The sequence below is a fragment of the Bos javanicus genome, chromosome 2 (genome assembly GCF_032452875.1).
Source record: "Bos javanicus breed banteng chromosome 2, ARS-OSU_banteng_1.0, whole genome shotgun sequence".
NCBI classification, from domain to species: Eukaryota; Metazoa; Chordata; class Mammalia; order Artiodactyla; family Bovidae; genus Bos; species Bos javanicus.
The window spans coordinates 14,240,356-14,258,931 of record NC_083869.1 but is presented as its reverse complement, the minus strand read 5'-3'; the positions used below and the strand labels follow the sequence as shown (position 1 = coordinate 14,258,931).

Below are 18,576 nucleotides of genomic sequence, written 5' to 3'. Positions count from 1 at the left end.
CTTGCCTGTCAAAAAGCTAGTACTGCTCAGTGTTCAATTGTTCCTCCCTCTCCTGTCACCGTCCTTCATGTATGCTTCTCTTAAAGGCAGAAGTTTTCAAATGTGACTGTATTCCTAATGCATTAGGAATAATTACAGAGTTTTTAAAACACTTGTTCCTAAGTCTCATCCAGCAATTTTGATATAATAGGTGGGGATTTTTAATTCCCAAGTGACTGTAAAACAACCAAAGCTGAGAACCATTGCTTTCGAGTTCATGGTAATTTGTCTCTGTATTTTATAGAACTATATCCTAAAAAAAGGTGTAAGGTTTTTTACAGGAGAAACAGCCCTCTTCATATTCATAGGTCCCCTGTACTCACAGAAATTTTTGAATGAAAAAATAAAATATCATATGCCCTCGCCTATTCATTTCTATAACAAAACAAAACAAGCTCATAGATAGAGAGCACAGACTGGTGGTTGCCAGAGGTGGGGAGGGGAAGAAATATATTGTTTTAAATAAAATTAATTACCAGTTTACTTAATTAACAACATTCATTTCACCTGAAAAAAATTATTTGGCTTATATTTCCAATGTTGATGCTAATCTCATTAAAAGGTTTTCCAAATTACTCTGCTTTTCCATTCCTATTGTATATAAATTATATCATCAAGGAGAGTGGCTCCCAATCTAGCTATAAATTAGCAATAGACTGGGGAGCACATAAAAATAATCAAAGCTTTCTACTTCCAGACCTACAGAAGCAGAATCTGAGGTTAGGACTTCAGAAGTTTGTTTTATTTTAGTTTAGTTCAGTTCAGTTTAGTTCAGTTTAGTTTTGTAAACAGTAATTCTAGTATCAATAGCAAACATTCATTCTATGAATCACTGATTTAAAAGAGGAATTTTATAATGTGCTGCTTTTATGAAAACATTTACTTATTATTGTACTGGTTTGGAGGGTCCAGTAATAGAAAACAATATATATCTATCTCATAAAAAATAGATCCTTTTTAAAAGAATATAATCATAAATCCCTAGAGAAGACACATTATTGATGATACTTTATTATTCAAATGCAAGAGGAAGTATTATTTTATTTTACTATTTACAAGGCCTTTTTTCTAAGTCATAGTTTTAGTAGAACTGGAATAGAATTGCCCAAAATCATGTAATAAATTTTATTCAGCTTTTATTAAGATAACTAATTTTCTCAAGTCTGTTAACATGACACAGTAAAAATCAATTCTCCAAAAGGAATTAGGAAAGTATAGGCCATCATTATGGGTTTAACAGCTCATGTTTTAGGCAATTAAGTGAAACTTTTTTAAGTTTCTTTTTTTTTTTTAATTTTTAAACCAGTAATTTCAGGCATGCTATAACCTGAAGTCAGGTGAGCCACATTTGGCCTATTAGCCATCTAATGGACAACTGGACTTCACTATTCTGTTAATATATACATATATATATCCTATTCTCCCTGGTCACTCAGATAACTTTAATAGAATCAAAGGAAATTCAAATTATTGTTGTCTCTTCAATGGTTGAACTATAGATGGACTAAAGGAAAGAAGAATCAAAAAGAGTATACGTGCTTTCAGAGAGCATTAATTATATTAATCGACCCAGGCTTATGTGTTTCTTTTTATTAATGCCATCCACCCAATTCTGGGGTTGTCATGTAACTTTCTGATTTTTCCAATGGGAAGTAGAAAGATGACTGAATCAGAGCCTTGAAAAGTGTGAGTTTATGCTTCTTCTCATAGATTCCTGTTAGTACCATGAGAACATGTCCAGGTTAATCTGCTGAAGGGATAAAAGGGACACATGGAGGAAACCCAAGTTGTATGGATATAACCAAGGTCCTCCTAGACCAGCCAACTCACAGGAAACTCATCATCTGGCCACAGATGCATGAGAAAGCTCCATTGAAATCTATCAAGTTTGATACAGATTACCGAACCTCTTGGCTTAATCTGTAGACTCATGTCATTTTAAGTCGCTATGATTTGTGTGTGTGCTTAGTCAAGTCTGATGCTGTGTGACTCTGTGGATTACAGCCCACTAGGCTCCTCTGTCCATGGAATTTTCCAGACAAGAATATTGGAGTGGGTTGCCATTTCCTGCTCCAGGGGATCTTCCCAACTCAGGGATTGAACCTGCGTCTCCTGCATTGAAAGGTAGATTCTTTACCACTGTGCCACCTGAGAAGTCCATTAGGGAGATTTATAAACATTAAAACAGACACAATTGTCTTCAGTGTTTGAAAGGTTGTGCTGTTATAGACAGCATTTGGATCCTTCGAGTGCCAGTTCTACTAAGAGAGAAAAAAAGATTGTATTGATAGACAGATTTCCATTTGACAAAGTGCTTTCTAACAAGTCATAGATTTTCAAGGATAGGGCTATAGACATTGAATTCCCTGATTCTAGGATGATTCACGGAGAAGGCAATGGCACCCCACTCCAGTACTCTTGCCTGGAAAATCCCATGGGCAGAGGAGCCTGGTAGGGTGCAGTCCATGGTGTCGCTAAGAGTCAGACATGACTGAGCGACTTCACTTTCACTTTTCACTTTCATGCATTGGAGAAGGAAATGGCAACCCACTCCAGTGTTCTTGCCTGGAGAATCCCAGGGACAAGGGAGCCTGGTGGGCTGCTGTCTATGGGGTCGCACAGAGTCGGACACGACTGATGTGACTTAGCAGTAGCAGCAGCAGGATGATTCAAGATGGGGCTAAAATGAATCTATTTTATTCATTTAATCATTATATGTTTCTTCATCTAGCCCTTTAGTGCTACAGAATTATGTACATATTATCAGTACAAGTGTGTTGTAGATTATAGTGGCTTTCTTATTCTTTCACTGGCATTAGAAACAAGAGCCATGTGCCCATTCCTCTAGTCATCCTCTTGGATATAGTTGCCAGAATTCTCAGTCAAGATTTACCCCCATAATTCACCCTGAAAATGGAGACATAACCATTATGTGGACCTAAGGAAACAAATTATTCTTTGTGCTATCATTCATTCGTTTTAAAAGTCATCAGCTAACAGACTGCAGTTGGATTTTGTCTAGTCTATCAGTGTTTTTTAAAAATGTGAGACCAAATGCTTTTTGCTTTTCATCTATCACAGTTCCCAACATTTTCTATTTCAAACATTTATAATACTGACCTGGTTCTTTTAGGTATTTAAGTTTAAAGACTGGCTAAGTTCTTACTTTTCATACTGTTCACTGGGGTCTCAAGGCAAGAATACTGAAGTGGGTTGCCACTCCCTTCTCCAATGGACCATGTTTTGTCAGAACTCTCCACCATGACCCGTCCACTTTGGGTGGCCCTACATGGCAGGGCTCATAGTTTCATTGAGTTAGGAAAGGCTGTGGTCCAAGTGATTAGTTTGGTTAGTTTTCTGTGATTGTGGTTTTCATTCTGTTGACTCTCTGATGGATAAGGATAAGAAGCTTATGGAAGCTTCCTGATGGGAGAGACTGACTGAGGGGGAAACTGAGTCTTGTTCTGACAGGCAGGGCCATGCTCAGTAAATCTTTAATCCAATTTTCTGTTGATGGGCAGGGCTGTGCTCACTCCTTGTTGTTTGAAGTGAGGCCAAACTATGGTGGAGGTAATGAAGATAATGGCGACCTCCTTCAGAAGGTCCCATGCATGCACTGCTGCACTGAATGCTCCTGACCCTGCAGCAGGCCACCACTGGCGCACACTTCTGCCAGAGACTCCTGAACACTCGCAGGAAAGTCTGGGTCAGTCTCTTGTGGGGTCACTGCTCCCTTCTCCTGGGTCCTGGTGCACACAAGCTTTTTGTTTGTGCCTTCCAAGAGTCTGTTTCCCTAGTTCTGTGTAAGTTCTGGCAGCTCTATGGTGAAGTAATGGTGACCTCCTCCAAGAGGGCTTATGCCATAACCCACATCTGCTGCACCCAGAGCCCCTACCCCTGTGGCAGGCCACTGCTGACCCATACCTTGGCAGGAGACACTCAAATACAGTTCTGGCTCAGTCTCTGAACAGTATGAAAAAGCAAAAAGATAGGACACTGATAGATGAACTCCCTAGGTCAGTAGGTGCCTAATATGCTACTGGAGATTAGTGGAGAAATAACTCAAGAAAGAATGAAGGGATGGAGCCAAAACAAAAACAACACCCAGTTGTGGATGTGACTGGTGATGAAAGTAAAGTCCCATGATGTAAAGAGCAACACTGCATAGGAACCTGGAATGTTTGGTCCATGAATCAAGGCAAACTGGAAGTGGTCAAACAGGAGATGGCAAGAGTGAACGTTGAAATTCTAGGAATCAGTGAACTAAGATGAACTAGAATGGGTAAAATAAACTCAGATGACCATTCTGTCTGCTACTGTGGGCAAGAATCCCTTAGAAGAAATGGAGTAGCCATCATAGTCAACGAGAGAGTCCGAAATGCAGTACTTGGATGCAATCTCAAAAACAACAGAATGATCTCTGTTCATTTCCAAGGCAAACCATTCAAAATTACAGTAGTCCAAGTCTATGCCCCAACCGGTAATGCTAAAGAAGCTGAAGTTGAATGGTTCTATGAAGAACTACAAGACCTTCTAGAACTAACACCCAAAAAGATGTCCTTTTCATTATGGGGGACTGGAATGAAAAAGTAGGAAGTTAATAAACACCTGAAATAACAGACAAGTTTGGCCTTGGAGTACAAAATGAAGCAGGGAAAATACTAATAGAGTTTTGCCAAGAGAATGCACTGGTCATAGCAAACACCCTCTTCCAACAAAACAAGAGACAACTCTGCACATGGACATCACCAGATGGTCAATACCAAACTCAGATTGATTATATTCTTTGCAGCCAAAGATGGAGAAGCTCTATACAACCAGCAAAAATAAGACCAGGAGCTGACTGTGGCTTGAACTCCTTATTGCCAAAGACTGAAATTGAATAAAGTAGGGAAAACCACTAGACCATTCAGATGTGACCTAAATCAAATCCCATTCCATTATACAGTGGAAGTGACAAATAGATTCAAGGCATTAGACCTGATAGAAAGCCTGAAGAAATATGAATGGAAGTTCATGACACTGTACAACAGGCAGTGATTAAGACCATCTCCAAGAAAAAGAAATGCAAAAAGGCAAAATGTTTGTCTTACAAATAGCTGAGAAAAGAAGAGAAGCTTAAGGCAAAGGAGAAAAGGAAAGATATACCCATTTGAATGCAGAGTTCCAAAGAACAGCAAGGAGAGATACGAAAGCCTTCCTCAGTGATCAGTGCAAAGAAATAGAGGAAAACAAAGAATGGGAAAGACTAGACATCTCTTCAAGAAAATTAGAGATACCAAGGGAATATTTCATGCAAAGATGGGAACAATAAAAGACAGAAACAGTATGGGCCTAACAGAAGCAGAAGATATTTAGAAGAGGTAGCAAGATTACACAGAAGAACTATACAAAAAATATCTTCATGACCCAGATAACCACAATGCTGTGATCACTCACCTAGAGCCAGACATCCAGGAATGCAAAGTCAAGTGGGCCTTAGGAAGCATTACTAAGAACAAAACTAGTGGAGGTGATGGAATTCCAATTGAGCTATTTCAAATCCTAAAAGACGACGCTGTGAAAGAGATGCACTCAATATGCCAGCAAATTTGGAAAACTCAGCAGTGGCCATCGGACTGGAAAAGGTCAGTTTTCATTCCAATCCCAAAGAAAGGCAATGCTAAAGAATGTTCAAACTACTGCACAATTGCACTCATCTCACACGCTAGCAAAGTAATGTTCAAAATTCTCCAAGCCAGGCTTCAATAGTACGTGAACAGTGAACTTCCAGATGTTCAAACTAGATTTAGAAAATGCAGAGGAACCAGAGATCAAATTGCCAACATCTATTGGATCACTGAAAAAGCAAGAGAGTTCCAAAAAAACATCTACTTCTGCTTTTTTTTAACTACGCCAAAGCCTTTGACTGTATGGATCATTCTTCAGGAGATGGGAATACCAGCCCATCTGACCTGCCTCATGAGAAATCTGTATACAGGTCAGAAAGCAGCAGTTAGAACTGTACATGGAACAACAGACTGGTTCCAAATTAGGAAAGGAGTATGTCAAGGCTGTATATTGTCACCTGCTTATTTAACTTACATGCAGAGTACATCATGAGAAATGCTGGGCTGATTGAAGCACATGCTGGAATCAAGATTGCTGGGAGAAATATCAATAACCTCAGATATGCAGATGACACCACCCTTATGGCAGAAAGTGAATAAAAACCAAAGAGCATCTTGATGAAAGTAAAAGAGGAGAGTGAAAAAGTTGGCTTAAAACTCAACATTCAGAAAACTAAGATCATGGCATCTGGTCCCATCACTTCATGGGAACTAGATGAGGAAACAGTGGAAACAGTGGCAGACTTTATTTTGGGGGGCTCCAAAATCAGTGCAGATGGTCACTATAGCCATGTAATTAAAAGACGCTTGCTCCTTGGAAGATAAACTATGACCATCCTAGACAGCATATTAAAAAGCAGAGACATTACTTTGCCAACAAAAGTCCATCTAGTCAAAGGTATGGCTTTTCCCATAGTCATGTGTGGATGTGAGAGTTGAACTATAAAGAAAGCTGAGTGCCAAAGAATTGATGCTTTTGAACAGTGGTGTTGAAGAGTCCCTTGGACTGCAAGGAGATCCTACCAGTCCATCCTAAAGGAAATCAGTCCTGAATATTCATTAGAAGGACTGATGTTGAAGCTGAAACTCCAATACTTTGGCGACCTGATAGGAAGAGTCAACTCATTAGAAAAGACCCTGATGCTAGGAAAGATTGAAGGCAGGAGGAGAAGGGGATGTCAGAGGATGAAGTGGATGGATGGCATAACCAACTCAATGGACATGAGTTTGAGCAAGCTTCGGGAGTTGGTGATGGACAAGGAAGCCTGGCATGCTGCAGTCCATGTGCTCTCAGAGAGTCGGACACAACTGTGCAATTGAACTGAACTGAAGTTCTTACTTATGACTCACATTCTATCAAAAGTTATAGGAAATACAGAGATTCAATACAGATTCTAGCCTCAGGAATCATATGGTTTTGGAGAAGAGGTGATTTCCTTAGGTAACTATAATAGGTTGAAGTAAAACACACAGTGAAAGAGATACAGAGAAAATGAGATGGGTCACCGAATTAGAAACAATTGGATGCAGCTGGATTGTGAAGCCAACGCATAATTAGTGGGCAGAGAAATTACAGACTTCTTTTTATGTTGTTTCTCAAAGACATCACCACTGGAATTATTATAAGCATTTGAAATCTTCATTAGAGATTCCCGACAAACAGGTGGTCCAGATTGTCACATGTCCCTGCTTTCATCCAAATTTTAATTTAATGATACAATTTAAAAAGTTACTTGACCTATTAGAATTTTCTTTTCATTCCTTAATTAGGACTTAGAAAATCACCACATTTGTATGTTGAAGATAAATTCCTATTGTTTTTTATTACCAGTGGTCTCTAAACAATTTATTGTAAGCTCTTTGATCCTTAAAAGTGTCAAATTAAATATTGATATTTTTAAAGCTGAAGTGATGATTTTCAGAATAAAAGTCCAAGACTTTCAATGCCTACCAAACACTTGGTTAATGACTATATAATTAATATTTAAATATCTGTTTTGATTTAATAAACAATATGCCTAAAAATATCATCTTAAGATCCTAAAAGGTAGAGTCATCAAAATAGCAAAAATAGACACAAATTTGACTCAGAATTCACACTTCTTCATAACAAAAATATGACTCTAACAAAGCACGCTTGGGATGTTTCAAAGATAACTCTGGAAGCTTTATCATCTTTTCCTTCAAATGCACTGTAGACTTGCCCCTACACTTCAGCAGCTCCAATTCAGGAAATGTTGGATTTTGCTCAATTAAAGATCATGTCCAAGTGGACTTAATCAAATATATAAATAAACTGAAGTTTTCCCATGAGAACTATCAAAATTATGTCATGTCGAGTCACAGAACCAGAGACTAATGCAGACTTCTTTAACCTTCTTCTCTATAAACCAACAGGTCATTGTTAAGCTTACTATTATTTTTTTATTGCTGTTATTATTTTTCATTGCTTTTTACCTGAACACTATAAGTAATAGGTGGATTATTTCAAATAAAAATTTTCAAGATGATATAAATCATAAAATTATCCCCACTAGACCATTTTACCTGCATAATCTTGATTTTCCTCATTTCAAACATTACAAACATTTGAATAGCAGTTTCTAAACAATACCAATATCCAAGATAAATGCAAACAGCACCAAACATCTCTAGCTTAGAAAATAGGACTTGCATAGCTCCCTAGTGAGAAGTGCTTTCTTATGTTTTATTTATTCCTTGTTCCTGGATCCATGTGTGTGTGTGTATGTTAGTCACTCATTCATGTCTAACTTTTTGCAACCCCATGGACTATAGCCCTCCAGGCTCCTTTGTCCACGGAATTTTCCAGGCAAGAATACTGGAGTGGATTGCCATTCCCTTCTCCAGGGGATCTTCCCAACCCAGGGACTGAACCTGGGTATCCTCTATTGCAGGCAGATTCTTTACCATCTAAGCTACCAGGGAAGTCCTATATCCAAAATTATTATTTATGAATTTAATACTTCCTCATGAAGTTGCCCTGAAGATTAGATGCTTCTTTCTTGTCTAAAAATATGCTAAGATTCTAATGAATGGTAGCTCTTGGTATTAATTTTAATATCTACTGCTGCTGTTGCCACTAATTATAAGTTTATTGGAAATCATTCAAATTTTTGTAAATTGTGGATGAAGTAATACTATGGGAGTAGATTACTCATTGCCTGACTTCAAAATGTTTACCAAATTATAGTTTATTTGTGATGACCACTTAAAAATTAGAGCTACTTTTATCACAACTGGAAAAAAAAAGGCTCAACAATGTCTAAGATGTTTTCTTGATAAATATTTCCTGCCTTACATTCAAATGTATTGTTGTTTTACTCTGACCTTCATAATTTATTTTGAAGATCAGTTTGTAATTATTTCTTCCTTAAAAGTCACACAATGACTTCTGACTAGCAGCAACAGTATCTTGACAACAAAAATACTAATAAATGTCTGTTATAAAATATTTTTGTTCTATTAATTAGCATTGTGTCTGATAATGTCATAAACTTTAAATTCATATCACTATGTCTATTTTCCAAAAGTATTTTTCACTTTCATAGCAAGTAGAAATAAATGCAATTATTTTGTTCTATCAATTAATTGTCACTTACTTTAAAATTATCATTTATTAAAGAAAACCCTTGAGCCTAAATTTCCAGTATATGACCATATAACCATTGCAAGTCAATTCAATTTCCTTTTTCTCTCTTAAATAAATGAATTCACAATCACTTGTCTTAGAAACAAAAACTGGCAAAATATGTTCATATACATAAAGTTGTGGGAGAAGGCAATGGCACCCCACTCCAGTACTCTTGCCTGGAAAATCCCATGGACAGAGGAGCCTGGTGGGCGGCAGTCCATGGGGTCTCTAAGAGTCGGACATGACTGAAGCAACTTAGCAGCAGTAGCAGCAGCATATAAAGTTGTATTAAGTTTTGGATTTGATTTACATAGAACTTTTTCTTAGGAGAAAATACATTTCATAAAAGAAAAGGTATTTAACATACTCTACTACTGCCATAGTTAATAAATTTTTTCTATGTAATTTTCACTCTGATAACTTTTTACTATATACATTTCTATCTAAATCACACATTTTTGGGTGGGTGTGTATGTGTGTGCATTCAGTCGTGTTTGACTCTTCTCGACCCCATGGACTGTAGCCCGCTAGGCTCCTCTGTCCATAGGATTTCCCAGGCAAGAATACTGGAGTGGGTTGCCATTTCCTCCTTCGGGGGATCTTCCCAACCCAGGATTTGAACCTGCATCTCCTGAGTCTCCTGCATTAGCAGGCAGATTCTTTACCACTGAGCCACCTGGGAAGCCCCAATATATTATACTACTTCACCAGTTAATTTTTTTATGTAATTTTCACTCTGATGACTTTGTACTAAAATTTCTGGCTAAAGTACACATTTTTTGTTGAGGAAGTGTTAAAAAGAAATTAAAGCATAGAATGTCAAAAACACATTTATGAGCTGAAAATGCCAATATCGATAATGTATTAGCAATACAATTTCTTTAAATTTTGAAGTGAGTTTACACTTTATATTACTTGTTCCCATTTTCTATTATTCCCAAAACACTGAAGTAAATGGCTCTGAAACACTGAGTAGAAAACTGTCTAGAAAACTATTGTAAATCGGCAGAGTGGTCAGGTGTCCCACCTTATTACTGTTTAAAAACTTTTTTAGAAAATCAGTAATATTACTGATTACTTATTCCTATCTGAAAGTCAGGAATGTGGTGTCATCTGCAACTTCTGAACTAGCTTTGACACCGATGTTACCACTGAGCTTAAATGTGGGGCTAAATAAAAATGATTATACTCCAAAAGGTATACAATTTTAAATATTTAATAGATATTTTATGCTACTTCTCTATAAAGCATAGATCACAACCTTGAAACAAGAATTCAGACCCATCAATAGGGTACTAATCATCCCCATTCAGTACACAAACAAAATTAGGACTGCCTTTCTTTTCCTAGGCATCTCACTGCTTTCTACATCTCCATGTGAAGAGAATATGCCTGCCAAAAACACACTCAGAATTCCTCTGCTAACAGCCACTTGTAAAAATAAAACTCTGAAAAGGCATAAAGAGAAGAAACAGCATGTTCTAAATGCTGTGAAGAACCCAACATGATTTTCATTGGTCTTGGGCCCTGGCAGCCATTCGACCCGCACTTTACTGTCTCAGCTCCTGGATGCATGGACCACTTCTCAGTACTGCGGCTGAGCAAGAACCAGTTGCATGATTTCATTTGTGGCTTTTTCGTGCTACTTCTAATGAAAAGTCACCACAAAAATAACATCCACTTTTGAACCCTGAAAGAGGTTCAAAAGCTTGTTGGTTCCAAAGAACACTAAATAAGGCTTAACATGTAAGAAAAAAGTTTCAATTTATTTTTTTAATTCATTTTTCCTACATACTTCCAGAAAGACTTTGAAGCAACAAACAGGAAAAAAAGATGCATATATAGTAGAATTTGATAAAAAATAAAATATCAAATCAAGTGGGGGGAGATAATTATAACAAAAACCCAGACTTGTATATTTCGTAGCAGTGTAATTCAGGTAAGAATTATTTTCACTGATGCAGTTTTATTAGGAGAAATAGATTTTTCTTGGTATCAAAGCTTAAGATTGAGTAATATTCTGAGAATATAGAAAGTTCACTAAGCCATATGAGCATGCAGTAAGATGGAAGTATCTTCAGCAATTGTTTTACTGAAGTTAGACAAAGGTACTTCATCTGAAATGTTCTATAAATTGATGAATCTTTTTATATAAAGAGATTAATTGTAATTCCTAGAGATCAAACTCTGTGGTAACAGAAAAAGAAGTTTTTAAACGTCTAAAGAATGTGTGTATCAGAGAGCTCTACTATTAAGTGCTGATTCAAATCTCAGATTTTTAAAGATCTATACAAATTCATTTTCTAAGTGCTGAGGAACAAACAGTGTTGTTGACGGAAAACACATTAATATATGTTTTGTAATAGTGTTTCCTTCCTGGAAAATTATAAAGCCTAAAGTGTTTCTCTTGAATAAAGGGAGAGTGATTTCTCTGTACAAGTCTGAGCTGCAAGAACATCTACAGAGTGACCCACAAAATGTGTCTGAGATGCATCATTTCTGTATGTTCCAGGCTGAACAGTCTCATTTATCCCAAAGCAACATGCAAAACGTATGAAACACGCGCGTACAGACTCCAGCCTTGGCCAGAAAAGAAGCTTTGCCTTTGTTCCTCGCTTCACAGATCTGACATGAAAATGTGTATCTAAATTTTCCATGGAAGACTTTTAAAACATGGATTTGATAACCTCACTGTGTGAAATGATTTGGGAATTGGCATTGTGGGAGACCAAGACATTCTTAGAGACAGTTTCTAAATAGCATATAAAGCTCCTCCCAGCCTTCCCAATAGCATACCAGCCATGGAATTTCAATATTCATCATCTCCTCTAAAACCTCTCAACTAATTTTTTACACTTGATGGATGATTTTTATTATTTGAAATTTAGGGAGATCATGCTGATGAAAAATTGACATTAATTCTGTCTCAAAAATGAAATTTAAAAGAAAATCTTTCTCTTAGCAGAAACTAAGACAACATTGTAAAACAACTGCCCTCCAATGAAAACTAATTAAAAAATTAGAAAATGAAGGAAATATAACACTAAAAAATAATAATAATATTTAAAATATTGCTCTTATCATTCTCAGTTCACTTAGGGGCCAGAATTAGTTTTCACTGAAATTTGTCTTTTCCATTATAATTTCCCAGGATGTTGTTATCTTCTTTTTGGTACCCATCACCTGCCTGTGTCATGGTTACCTAGATATACACTAGATGATATGCTTTGTAAGGGTAAGGTTGCTTTTTTGTTATTGTGTCTGGCCTCTCCAATGGTGCATGCATACGTTGTGTCTGACTCTTTGTGACCCCACTGACTGTGACCCACTCTGTCCTTGGAATTTTCCAGGCAAGAATACTGGAGCGGGTTGCTGTCTCCTACTCCAGGGGATATTCCTCACCCAAGGATCAAACCCGCATCTCTTGCATTTCCTGAATTGGCAGGTGGATTCTTTACCACTGGCGGCCTCCCCAATGCCTTCCCCTAGATATGGTCATGTCTAATCGAGCAGAGAATGACAGGTGAATTGAATTAAAGCTGTGGGTTCAATTGCAGAAGAAAGTAGGCTGTATATATAAATTTGAATGGTGTCAATATGTCAGATGTTTCTTTAAAAAAAAAAAATTCTAGGCTGATTTCTTAAAGACTAAAATTTTAAATGAGTTTTTAATAAAAAATACCAAAGATATTTCACAAAATTTCTATTAAACTTGTAACTAGCACATATGAAACAATCTAGCACAGATTTGCTTACAGATTGAGAACAGGTGTGCAAATCTCTTAGGCAGTGGGGTGCACACATACTGTACATATTGAGAAGGAAAAGTCTGACCAGAAAAGGAAGCCTAGAAAGATGTCTCAGTGTGAAAGGCTGGACAGCTCAGGGGAAGGCCAAGGGAACAGGGGAGCTGGGAAAGGAGGCTAACAAAGAAAATAAAGTGGGACATGGGATAAGAGCCAAGGTGCCAAGGAAGAGAGTATCAGTCGTTCAGTCATGTCCAGCTCTTTGCAACCGCATGGACTGGGTCTGTAGCCCACCAAGCTCTCTATCCATGGGATTCTCCAGGCAAGAATACTGGAGTGGGTTGCCATGCCTTTCTCCAGGGGATCTTCCGGACCCAGGGATAGAATCCAGGCCTCCTGCATTGCCGGCAGATTTTTTACTGCCACCAGAGTCAAAAATGGTGGCTCTCTAGTCTGAGCCACCAGAGAAGCCCAAAGATGCCAAAGTAAAGCTTAACCCATTTCTCAGCTTGCCCAAAAGCACAATTAGCTATTAGAAAGCCCATGCTGCATTTCACTAAAGAACAGCCTAAAACTTTCTCTGAGAAAGTATGTCTAGTCATTTGGATCTTTTAAGATACTCTCCACCCTTCTTTCCTTCATAACATTCATATCTTGATAAAAGCAAAGCCAGCTGTCAATATGCCAGTAGACCCATGATCCCACATCTGGCCTTAATCTGTTTTCATTCGGGAACCCATTTCAGCACTTGCTTGAAATAATTGCCTGGTAAACGTACATCCTCTTTGGTAGCTGTTTTCTCTTCTAGATCATCAGCATCATGAAACAATCATTTGAATTTACCAAACTGTATTCTAATCATCTGGACAAAGAATCCCACCTTCCACAAAGGATCTGCTCTTTATATGAAAGAGAAGCACACTTGAATTGCAATTCCCCTGAGAGTGGCACCTTAACACATAATTCGTCAGGAGCGGACAAGGATTTGGCATTAAAGCAGTGAGCGACCACCTGCAGGAACAGTTCCACCATGGAGTAACACACTTAGGTTGATGGCTGAGTGGATCTGATTTTATCCAATATGGCCCTGCCTGCCTGAACTTCTGTAGGTACCCTCTTTAAGTGATGTCTCAGTTTGGAATTGTCTGTGCAACTTTCATGCCTCCTTGAAGTCATACATGCGCTTGGAAAGAAAATAGTAGTGAACTGCACAGGAACTGAAAGAACGTTTCCAGCGCCTGCCACAGGAAACACGGGAGGTGAACACACATTTTGGATTTTTGGTTTAATTTACAAATGCATATTTAAATAGACACATAATATTAAATGTGTAATGTAAATTTGAAAATATCTTCAAAAGATTTTAAAACAGATTTGAGCCAGCATTTTAAGCATTATGAAAGTATATTGATATTACTAGCAATATTGTAGTAATAATTAATTAATACATAAGAATGGAAACATTTTATATATAATTCTATTCCTTGAAGTCCCACTCATTATTTAACAACCATACAATGTCAGGAATTTCATCCATAAACTTCTACAATCCTGTAGTTAATTCAAGATCAACAGCCAGTGACTACAACTTAACATTTAGTATTGTTAACATGTGATATCTTTGCTATATTTAAGATATTATTTGGGGGGAGGCCCAAATTTGATATATGGTTAACTTTAATTCCAAATTCTGGATTCTAAATTACATAACAGGTAAGTAAAAAATCAAGACAGACGAAATTACAGTCTCTTACTGAAAGAGTCTCTTCCCCCCTCAAAATAAAACCTTAGCCCAATCTGTTATGCAAGATCTATATTCTGCCTGGCCAAAGATTCCACCCCAGTGCAAAATATCTCCTATTGCCCTGCTGTTTCCTTAACTGCTAAACAGATACTCCTAAATTAGAGTAAAATGTACATAGTATAGTACAATAGCCATCAAGTTCAAATTTGTCTCCCCATACATTACTGCAAAGAAGTGTAGCATTCACAGAACTAAAATACTACTTCTGAGAGAAATCAGTTGAAAGAACCACACATTTCCCATTTACAGGGCTATGCAACCACTAGAAACAGCGAGGGGTTGCATAATGTTTCAGAAGTTCTTCTAGTGCTATGTCACTGAACTACATGAAAAGCTAATATGTTTTTAAAATACATTTTGAAAAACTGATAAAAGCTTGTGCATAGGGTTTCAGAAAATAAAAGAACTCCTTCAGTATGCATGAAGTTACACTTTTGGCACAGTCTTTAATGCTTTGTTATAACTCAGTGCCAGAATTCACAAGTTAAGGATGAAAAAGAAATTATTTTTCCTGATAGCCCTGGAGCCATCTAGGATACATCATGACTTACCTAAAGATGGGTCTTTGGAGATGTTTCCTCCTGATTGTGACATGGTCATCCATTTAAAGGTGAAAGTTTAGCTTGTTCCTGGAAACCACTCCAGAAATCCAGGGAGAGAATGTGGAAGCTTATTCTGATCTATTGTCCTGCAAGGAGCCCAGAAGGCAAAAGTAGTTTCCTCTTTCTCTTTTTGGGTGCTGGGAGAAAACTTCCCTGCTCTCTGCCAGCTGAGCAATGTGTCCATAGAGGCCACATAAGACAGGCACGATGGGGCACTCCCCCACAGAGCAGGGTGTGCAAAAACACCAAGAGTCACGTTGACATGGGCAAGAGAAGTGCACGGGACCCTCGGAAACGGAACAAAACAAACAGAAGCCTTCCTGCCCCTGTGGCACCCAGGTAGGAGCTCCCTAAGTTATCGCAGCCATGAGAGCACTCCTTCCACATGCTGGTCAAGCTCGGAAAAGCTAAGTCCCTCCCTGTCTTTAAAACAGCCCGTTCAGAGGCTCAACTTTTTTTCTTCAAAATAAAAGTTGTACAGCTGGTTCAGCAGTCCCATGTGAGTACCCTCAGAAAGTTTGTTCTGTTAAAATAAGAACTGTATACAAATTAATGAAGAGGGGTGGGCTGAAGCTGCATGGCTGGCTTTGCTCTGAGAGATTATAATTATTTTACAATCTTGCTTTTATTCATGCTGGATGAAGTGTGGAGATAACTCATCATTTTTGGCACTCATAACCTAATAACCTACACTTGGCTAAAGTCAAAGATGCCATTTCAACTGATAGAAACCTTGTGAAGCTGGCCAGAGCTACAAAAGTTAGAAAAACAAAAATTGCTCAATTCCATCAGTGACACTGTACCCAAATGCAGCTTTTCAACTAAGAAAGGACACTGCAAAAAGACATGAAAACACACACACACATCACATTTTTTTTTAGTCCCCAAAACTCCCTAGGAACCTAAGGTTTTTATATTATAAAATAAAATTTTAATTTATGAAAATAAAAAGGAAGAAAAGCAAGTTTAAGAGAGAAGTTGTAAACAACTGAAAATAAACATTAAAAATTGTTTTACTTGGAAGACAGACTCACACTGCAGGGACTTTTGTTCAAGTTACAAATAAGGTGAATCCTCATATTTTAATATAACATTCTGGAGACATTCTTGTATTTAAATCACTAACAAATTTCTTCTCAATCAGTAATGTCATGAGATTCCAGGCTAGAGGTTTGTTATGAAAAAAAAAAAATTCTCAAGTCATGATTAAATGTTTTAAAAGTACACGTGTTAAAAGGAACACACATGCTTTCACTGAATGATCCATAAAAATAAGATTTAAATGTCACAGAGGGCGATATTCTCTATATGATAGCAGTGTGCAGCTCTTAGCAGCCTCCAGATATGTCCACAGAAGCAAGAACACCTTTTTATTTTCCTCCCACAGGAGAGACACAGAAAAAGAGAATTAAAAATAAATCACTGATTACATTGAGCAGTTCTAATCCATGCTAGGAAATGGAATCAGTCTGAGAAAGCACTGAACTAAAAATAAAATAAATGGCTCTAGTCCTAGTTCTATTATGAATATGCTGGGCCATTGTGAGAAAATTTCTTGACTTATCTGAGCTCCAGTTTCTGTTTGTAAAATAAAGTTAAAACATTAGTTGAATTCTTTGTTCCTGTTCAGCTTTAGTCATTCCAACAGACTCTTTCTAAGTATGATTAGTCTGCTTCTTGCAGAGATGCTAACATAGGCCTTATGGTACATGATACTCGAAAAAATACATTTTTATTATGTGAAGTTATAAATAAAAAGGAAGATAATTTTATATTATATATTTATGTAGCTATTATGTATTAATATAATTATGTATAAATCAAGGTTTTCTTCACCATCAATAAGCATTCAATCATAATTTGACATGTGTGCAATACCGCAGTTATATCCAGAGACCATCTACATGCAAACTGATACTCAGACCTTAGGGTAGTGGCTTCATTACAACCATATGCTTTTGCTTTCTTTGTATATGTAATAGCATATTATACAGATCTTCTGGAAAGATTTCTGCATTTACGGATGGCATTCGATTTCTGTACTCATGGTTTATCTATATCACTATTAATTTAGCATAAATACCCCTGAGGAACAACTCAAGAGAAAAGCAAGCCTCTCAACTTTTAAAAAATAACTTTCACTTTGTCTACTTTTGATTTAGAAAAGTGTGATGACTTCTTCATTAACATGTTGGAAGGAACTCAACAAAATACTAATAAACATCTAGCCAAGGTACAATTCAAATAACAAGCAAGCATACAATCTTACTTGAGGCTCAAGCCTTGATTATTAACCACAGAATCTGAAAGCTACTAAACTAATTACAGAAAATCCATAACATCATTCTTTGCATTAGGTTCATATTCTTTTTGCTCTGAAGTTAAAGTAGAAAACTTAGATTCTCACTTACATCAAGCACTAAATTTATTTTAAAATCCAGTCTTAAAACTTAAGGAGCCATAAGAAGATAATAGTAAGTTAAATAGTCACTTGACACAAAGAAAAATAACTATTTCTTAAAAGTTTTTATTAACATTTTTTCAAACAGCATTTAAACTTAATATTGGAAGGAAAAGTTTGCTTTATTAACTTAATTTTGTATTCAGTAAGATGAAATAACCTCACTATTGTTGCTTAAATTGCAAAAATATAGTCTTCAACACGACTATACTGTGAAAAATGCTAAAACTTATCATACATGCTATCTCCTAGTAAAATATGCTAAGTATAGTATATTTTGAATAGTTTTTCCAGGGGTTAGCTGTCAGAAATCATTTTTATATTTTTTCTATTAAGGTGAACTCTCAGTGTGACTTAGCCTAACACTTTTACCACTACTCTCTGCACACACACATACCCCCATACATATACAGGCACACTTTCCCCAACTCAGCACCATTAGACTGTTATAATAGGTGCTCAATAAATATTTCTTAATTTATTAGAATTCTTAGCACAAAACACAGAACATATCCATCATAACCAACTCATTTTATATGATGAAAAACATGGGTTAACTTGCATGATTTTTCCAACCAAGTGGATACTAAGTATGTCATGGCATTTTGTGTGAAGCCTCATAGAAAATGATAAACTTTACTTTTTCTTGTTTTTTTTTTATTG

At 36.9% G+C, this 18,576-nt stretch overlaps 1 protein-coding gene across 9 annotated transcripts in view; it reads right to left on the bottom strand.

Moving 5' to 3' along the window:
- Window positions 1-18,576, bottom strand: part of PDE1A (phosphodiesterase 1A) — a 395,792-nt gene that overhangs the window by 289,370 nt on the left and 87,846 nt on the right. The window contains exon 1 of one of the 9 annotated variants that reach the window (XM_061433636.1): window positions 15,402-15,984. The exons of 6 other annotated variants lie outside the window; for them this stretch is intronic. In XM_061433636.1, coding sequence (XP_061289620.1) covers window positions 15,402-15,454 — 53 coding nt within the window. In that variant the 5' untranslated portion in view covers window positions 15,455-15,984. Of the gene's footprint in view, window positions 1-15,401; window positions 15,985-18,576 lie in introns of those variants that run through there. 2 more of the 9 variants (XM_061433657.1, XM_061433646.1) reach the window with 2 other exon arrangements.